Source organism: Dendrobium catenatum, unplaced genomic scaffold (genome assembly GCF_001605985.2).
Source record: "Dendrobium catenatum unplaced genomic scaffold, ASM160598v2 fragScaff_scaffold_1117, whole genome shotgun sequence".
Taxonomy (NCBI): Eukaryota; Viridiplantae; Streptophyta; class Magnoliopsida; order Asparagales; family Orchidaceae; genus Dendrobium; species Dendrobium catenatum.
In genome coordinates, this window is record NW_021319579.1 from 296,707 (window position 1) to 304,506 (window position 7,800).

The 7,800-nt window shown below is 38.8% G+C and overlaps 1 protein-coding gene across 2 annotated transcripts; it reads right to left on the bottom strand.

Moving 5' to 3' along the window:
• Positions 1-2,923: 2,923 nt before the first annotated feature.
• On the bottom strand, positions 2,924-7,000 carry LOC110102569 (BEL1-like homeodomain protein 1). Of its 2 annotated transcripts, none has more exons than XM_020830950.2 (5): positions 6,652-7,000; positions 5,375-6,242; positions 4,883-5,262; positions 4,723-4,783; positions 2,924-4,110 (listed from the first exon to the last, which is right to left on the bottom strand). In XM_020830950.2, the coding sequence occupies exons 2-5, from the start codon at positions 6,098-6,100 to the stop codon at positions 3,328-3,330; spliced, it is 1,950 nt and encodes a 649-aa protein (XP_020686609.1). In that variant the 5' UTR covers positions 6,101-6,242; positions 6,652-7,000; the 3' UTR covers positions 2,924-3,327. The 2 variants fall into 2 exon arrangements, with proteins under 2 accessions (XP_020686609.1, XP_020686614.1); XM_020830955.2 differs by lacking the exon at positions 6,652-7,000 and adding an exon at positions 6,420-6,623.
• Between the last annotated feature and the right edge of the window lie 800 nt (positions 7,001-7,800).

Consider the following 7,800-nt stretch of genomic DNA (forward strand, 5'->3'; position numbering starts at 1 on the left):
GCGGCGATAGAGTTAGAAAGTTCACGTCTCAGTGTTGTACGGATATCCAGCACACAAACAAAAAATGAAAGGACATTAGGATTTTTACGTGGAAAACCCTGGAAAGGGAAAAACCCGCGGGGCCACACCCAGTTGAAAAGTTCCATCAATGTAGTTTGAGATACAAGAGGCTGATTCGTCCAACAAGTTAGGACGATCAGATTACAGTGAGTTTCTTCTAAATTGAAATTCAATTACAAAGTTGAGCAGAGTTTTGGCATCACTAAGGAAATTGGCAGAACTCAGATGTCGTCCGAAAGTTGTATTGAATTCTGGCGTCAAGCAGAATTCCAGCGTCGAGCAGAATTCCAGCGTTAAACAGAATTCCGGCGTCACTCGGACGTTCGGCCGAATTCTGGCGTTGTCCAGGCGGCGGGAAGAACTCTGGCGGTGGTCGAGGAGGAGCTGTTCTCTCCTATCCTTCTCTTATCTTCTTCTCTTCTTCTTGCTTGTGGTCCCCTCTCATGAGAAATGAGGGGTCTATTTATAGATTTTCTGGAGTGGCATAGCTTGTAAATAGGTGTGAGATCGGGGGCAAATAGGGAGTGGTCGAATGGACGGTTGATATTGAATCCCTTGATCGTGCACCGTTCGTTAGTCATTTGAAGGTCTTAATGATGTCGAAATTTGGCAATCTTAGGTTTACTGGATTCGTCTCGTGAAGCCGTTCGATTCGACTATAAGCTCGTTAAAGTCGAAGACCGTTTGATAACTCAAATTGCGGTATGAACTTTCCAACAGCACTTTAAGTGCTTGATTTGGGCTCATTTGGGCTCGGATTGAGTTGAATTTGGTGTCGTTGGGTTTATGTTTACGAGACGCTCAGTTTGACTATAAGTTTGCTGAAATCGGAGTTCAGGTGACCCCGGATTTAATTTTTGAAGTTTCTAGTTGATTTTGCCTCGAGATTTGTGCCCAATCAAGATAATTTTTTGATGATATATCATATCTAATGGGCACCATTGTTGGAGAAGAAAGCTAATACTATACCATCATAATAAAAATCGTATAAAGAGCTGAATAATTTAAGAATAAATAAATATAAATATCAAAGACGAATCATATAGAAGCAGTCATATCCTGTAAGAAAAATGCTTTGCAATAAAATGGCGACAAAAGGTGTTAAATATACGCGAGACTCGAATTCAGTACTTCTTAGTTGAGAGTCAAACTCCCAACTAACAAGTGAAGGAAGGAGAGCTACGAATCACCTTAGATTTAACGATCAGTAAATCATGCAATGTAAATCATTTACTGACATAATATATTTATATTAACAACGCATTTATGACGAATGGATGTCGATCCCAAATAGTTTAATTAAGCCAATGATGAAAATGCTGATGATTTACATTGCATGCATGCAGGCACCAATTTGACTTCAACAATTAAATTTTTCTTATTAAATGTTTTCTGCAATAATCTAAATGGTGATTTGAGACAACTTATTCAACTTCCAAAGTTTTTAAATCTAACTTGTAATGAAACTTGCTAAACACAATTGATTAATGTATCTTATGCTACTCTAATAACTTCATTAATTTATCATAATTTATTAATCTACCTATGATTCCTAAACTAATGATGCATCTTGAAATGAGCAGGAAGAGAGAGAGAAAAAAATTATATATAGATTATATTTATTTCTGAATATTTATCTTCAAAGCACCATACATATACAGAAACAAGTGTGATTTGTGTGTGTTTTTCCTTGAATGCTCACAGACACACACACATGCACTAGCAAACATACAAGATAAGGAAACGATAAGAGAAGCAGCAATGTCCATAGATATACAGCAAAGCCTGGCAGGCGGTGGAAAGCGGCAATTATATACCTCATCATCACTTGCCAAGCTTGGCCTTCCCTGCATTAATGTCCTTTCTCTCTCCTTCTTTCACAAACTTTACTTTGTCAAACTCTTCCCCCCTATCTCTTAAAAACACCCCACGAGAGAGAGAGAGAGAGAGAGAGAGAGAGGGGCCTGTCGGTATCGTTGTCTGCATGTGCATGGAACTGTTACCTCATGGTTAAGTGTGGAAACAAAGAGAGCCCCACAAACAGAGATAGGACGCTCTGCTCATCAGCGCCACTCACAGCCAAACCAAACACCTGCCAAATTAATTATAAGAGCAGAGTGTCCTGTTTTTTCTCGTTAAATGCTTTGGCTTTTGCCTTTTCACATTCACCTCCCCTCCAATAGCCCTTTCCTCGGCTGCACTTTAAGCTCATTAATCAAAGAGCTCAGTCCTTTTCCTGGCCTTACGCTGATTTCGCATTGGTTATCCCATCTCCATCATACATATTGTCAGTTATAAAAACCTTAACTTTAAACAACAATGTACTATTAGAGCATCTTCAACCATTTTTTACTCTAAAATAAGTGAAACTCAAAAATACTGTGATTCATCTCTAATCTAATTCTATTTTGCGGGCTTATGAGAAGGGTAATCGTATTTCTTCTTTTGGTGCGTTTCTTCGGCAAATCCGGTTGAGACAGAAGAATAGCGTTGGTGAACAACGCAATGTCAATATTGACGTCGCACTGTTCACATGCATGCAAATAGCAGAAGATTTGGGGTTCGGCTGGAGCGACCGAACCACGACATACGCATGTTTGACGTTTGATTGGAGATGCTCTTATGAGAGATCTGAACTGCTTTTACTAATGCATTGATATTATCATATCTAAGTTATTAAGAAAATATATGATATTGAGCTAATAACATCTTTTTTTATGGTGTCTGTGTAATTTGTGATAGAAGTTCGAGTGTTAGAGCACGTGTGGGTGTCAAAGAGTATTACTAATAAAACAAAAATTTCAAATTAAATTAGATGAACAAGAGTGTAAGTTTAAAAGCAAAAGAAGAAGATCCGGGAGAGGAAAGTATAAATTAATACAAATCATATTATTTAACTAAATAGGAAATTATTGCAAGTTCATTATTGATATGTATGAGAAGGGCTAAAATAATATACACTCACCCTAGATTTTCACTACTCAAACTCCTTCCCCTCGTCTACTTAAATTTCAAGCACAAATGGTTCTATCAAGTATAAAACTATAACTCAAGCTACTCTTTCCTTTACACTATATCTAGCTACTCCTTTTGCTTCTCCTTCTTCTCCCACGAGAGGAAGGCAATGAAGACAAAAGTTTGGAGTTGGAGGGCCAAAAGAGAAGGATAGCTTGATGACTATAGCTTCTCTCCTCCAACAAAATTACTTCATAAACACCCCAATAATACTCTAACTAAAAACTAATTAAGAAGTGCAGAGGCTCCAATTCAAGCTACAAAGTCTGGTAGTAATTGAGCTGCAAACCTCTTCCTGTTCTGAATATCAATGCTTTCATAGGCATTTGAAGGGTGAGAAGCCTGTGGATTGTTGTTCAAGCTGCAGAATGCATTGGCTTCGTTCCCCATTGGAATACTCTCGTTGGAGAGATATGGTGGCTCTGTTCCTGTTAACGACAGAGACTCACAGTGTTGGAGTCCAAGAGTTAGAGAAACACCATTACCATGAAAACTTGGAGTGAATTGCTCCGTATCAAACCTCCCAATATCTCCAATTGAGTATGCGTTGAAACCTCCTCCATGATTTCCACCACCGTTCATAAGTGCGTGTCCATTATTTGCATTGCTCCTTGCTTCCATAAACTTCATGAGAAGCTCCCGGTTGCTAAACTCCTCTGGCTTCATCTCCAACGTCAAAGAATGCGGCAAGGGGTTTAGATGCAGAGATTCATTGTTCCTTACCTTCTTTAGAAATGGCTGCATGAGTGATTCTTCATCATGGTTATTAGAAATTCCGAACTTAGTGACCGGAATCGCAATTGAACTAGAAGGCTTTGGCTCGTTTGATTTGTCCTGCTTCTTGGATGTGAAACTATTGGCTTGCTCTGTTTTGGTTTGGCTGCTTGCTTTGGAAGTTGAGTCCTCGTTAGATTCGCTGTAGCTGCTCTTCTCTTCCGGCTTCATCTGTTCGTGTTCTTTTGTCTCCTCCACGTACATCTCCTCCACCATCGGCTTCCAGAGCCGGACTCTTGCGTTTATGAACCAGTTTGAGACCTGCAAGAGCAGAGTTAATTAGAGTTTATCAGCTTAATTAATCAACGAACATAATTAATGAACTTTTTATGAGATTTCAGTTCTTCAAAACACACTTCACACATCCATATCATAGCATATTCAATGGCAAAATGAAGTAAAACCACTGTAGCAGTAAAAATTTACGAGAATGCTATGTTAATCAGAAAAATTTATACAAAAATTCACGTAAAATCATCACTTCATCAACCGAATCAATAAAATTATTAGTCAATACAAAGTTTTATTTTTTTTGAATTATATGATGGCCGCATAGCATTTCTGCTGAACTTAAAAAGAATATATCCTCATAAAAGTCAAATCCATTATTAACATTACACAAAATCCAATGTTTGATGCAGTACATAAAGCCCCCCACAATTTCAATGATAGCTTGTCATAAATTCTACATCAAGTTTCGTGTAAATAATATGTTTCATTATAATTCATCGTTTTTAATATTATTTTGTTTAAGAATGTTAATAATAATCAACTACAGTTCAACAACACATATCCAATCCAATCTACAGAAGAAATCCCGTAATACTTTAACTGAATAACTTTCTTTTTTACGAATGAAAAGTTACACAGCACCTGACTCCTAGTGAGCCCTGTTTGCTTTGCGAGCATGAGTTTGTCCGAGTCCTTCGGGTAGCTACAAGTTTTTCAACACAAAAAAACAAAAAGTAAGCCACAGAAAAGCAAGAAACAATCCATGAAGAAGCAGAGAAGAGACGTAAGAGTGATTCCATACGGGTGGAGGAAGTGCTCAAAGAGCCAAGCTCGGAGAATGGAGACGGCGCGCTCAGGAAGACCTCGCTGCGGCCTCCAAGCGTTATGCTGCATCATCCCTAGCTGCTGAAGAGCTCTCTGCTGTCTCAGGTGATGGTCGACGAGCCTTAACCTGGAGCCTATGGACTTGGCACCTCCCACAAGGCAATCTTCTTCTCCGAGGCTTCTTCCGGTTGCCTTTAGTTGCCCGGAAATGGCGTCTCGAAGGCACCGGAATTGCTTCGAAATGGTTTGAAGAGCAAGAGCTGTGTATGTTCTTGCGGAACCATGGCCTGCCACTGCTTCGAAGGAAGAGACAACTATCTGCATCTGATGGTGATATTGCCTGTACCTCTGTTCCACCTTCATTTCAGATAACAGAAGCAGAATTAGAGAATTATCGCAGAACTAGTTAATAAGTAATAAGTTTCTCTGTTTTGAAAACAAGAGAAGGAGAATCGGAACTGATACTTACCTCCCCAAGCATACCAACGAGCTTGGCCTTCTTCATCTGTAACTCCTGCCTCTCAGCCGTCGTGAGCTCGGCTTCACGTTTTCCACTTGATTCCCCCTCACCCTTTACATCCAGCTCTTTACTACTCTTCATAGGACTCTTCTCTCCATTTTTCTTCATCGTCTCTGCGCCAACTCCTTTTCCGACACTTACGACCTCATCGAGTAGCTCCTGGGCTGCCTTTAAGTACTTGGAGTTCATTAGCACGCTTTGGATTCCTGCTGTTCCCGGCGGCCCCGTTGTCCCCATGGGCCGTACCCCATCGTCTCCGGCAATAGTCATCTCCGGCATCGGCGCTGAAACCTCAGCCTCCGCTCGGTAACTACCATATGGATGCGGTTGCTGTGGGGAGAGGCTAAGTGACAAGCCTTGTTGAGTTGTTCCGCGCCCCATCAGATTAGTTGCCGGCGCTTGACTCCAAAGGTTGTAGTGGAAGCGACCGGCAGAGTTTTCCTGTGGCTGCGGGAGCGGAATTCCCACAAAGTGCTGTTGTTGGTGGTTCGGTGGTGGAGAGTGGGAGAGGTTTATGGGATTGAGGGAGGTGATGCCGCCGGAGTTGAGAAAGACCATGTTTGCCGCCGGAGCACCGGCGGGATCGGCGTAGCCGACATAGCCGGGGTTCATCAGATATAGCGTTTGTAGACCATCAGGGTGAATTTCCGGTGCGCCATGGAAGTAAGTTGCCATCAAGCTTAGAAAAGAGTTATTTCTACTGTAAAAAGTTAGAGTAGTACGACTGTGATATTGCAGATAAGTAGGTGTAAAGTAGGAATGAAGTGATGGCTTTAATTCTTGTAGTAGTAGCTTCAAGACCTTGATGAAAATCCTTCTGTAACAGAAAGCAACATAAAGGATCTGAATTTATACCAGCACGAAAAGTTCAACAATTCAATTCAACTAAATAATTCAGAATTGTGAGAACAAAAAAACAAAAAAAAAAAGACAAAATTTAGATGAAAAAGAAGCGATAATCTTCTCAAGTAGAATTTATGTAGTGAAAGCCAACGGCTCCAATAGATCTGCATCGGATCTTCAAAGGCAAAGACGATGAAGACTCCACGATGAAAGGAAAAGGCCAGCATGGCTAATTTGCTGAAGCGAAGATGTTGAAGCATAAAGAGAGAGAGATATATAGAGAGAGATGAGAGATGAAAGAGAAAGAGATAGAGAGAGAGAGATTTCATGGTGAGGGAGGAGGAAATTAAATAAGAAAGATTACTTTTTGATTGGAGAGATACCTGAGGGATGGAAGCTTAAGATCACGTGTGGGGTTTTTTGTATAATAGAAAACCAGCTCGTCTTTCTCTCTCTCCTTTTCTTCCCTTTTCTTAGGAGTTCTTACAACGACATAGAACTGATCATAGATCTCCCTGTCTGTCTCTCTCTATCCCTCCCCTTCGCAAGGAGGCAGATCTGAGAAAGAAAGAGAGTTAAAATATCAATATAATCGAGGCTAAATCAGACTCATGTCAGAGTCCTATATCTCTGTAACCTTCCCTTTCGTTTCTTCCCAACTGAAAGGGAAAAAAGAAATGAAATAAAAACGCACTGTCTGCATAGACCTGGAAAAAGCCATGCCTAGCTTTCACTACCATTATCCACACTTTCTAATCCCCCCTCTCTTTAAGAAAAAAAAAAAAAAAAAAATCATTATTCTTTTTAAAAAAATGAAAGGTCTATATTACGTCTCGCTACGTCTTAAATTTGTATATAAATATCTCCTCTCATTATGCGTGTAATGACTTCATAATTTATCATTTTTTATATTTTTTAACTTGTTTAAGTGAAAAGTGATGTACAAAGACTTGGATTTTAACTTCTAATTGCAAGCAGGTTAATTTATTAAGAAGTTTATTAGGGGCTTATTTAATTGCTTGGGAATAGGAAGCACATGTTGAAATTGATGATGCTTTTCTTATTCAATTGGATTTTTTAAATTAAAATCACTGTATTTGAAAGATTGTGGAAGGTTTGTGGGGTTTAATTAAATTGATTTTAATTTTAATTACTAATTCCAATTAAATGAATAATGAAATAATAAATTTTTAAATGTATTTCTTAACTTTAGGCAATCAAATGAGGCTTAAAAAGAATTAATGATAAATAATAAATAGATGGCTTATTTGGCATCATGTTTCAGTAGTGAAAAACCGTTTTTTTTTTAATTTTTTGCTTAATTAAGATTTGGTTTGGGATGACTTTATTACTGCTTCTTAAAATAATTTTTTTGAACAAAAAATTTAATTTTTGTACTAAAAAGTTGATTTAAGAAGCAATAAAAAACTTATCTGAAATAAAGCCTATATTACTATTAGCTAAGTGCTAAGTGATTGTTGTAATTGGGTTGGTGATAGCTAGAAAATTTGTGGGTAGAGATCTTAAAAGTT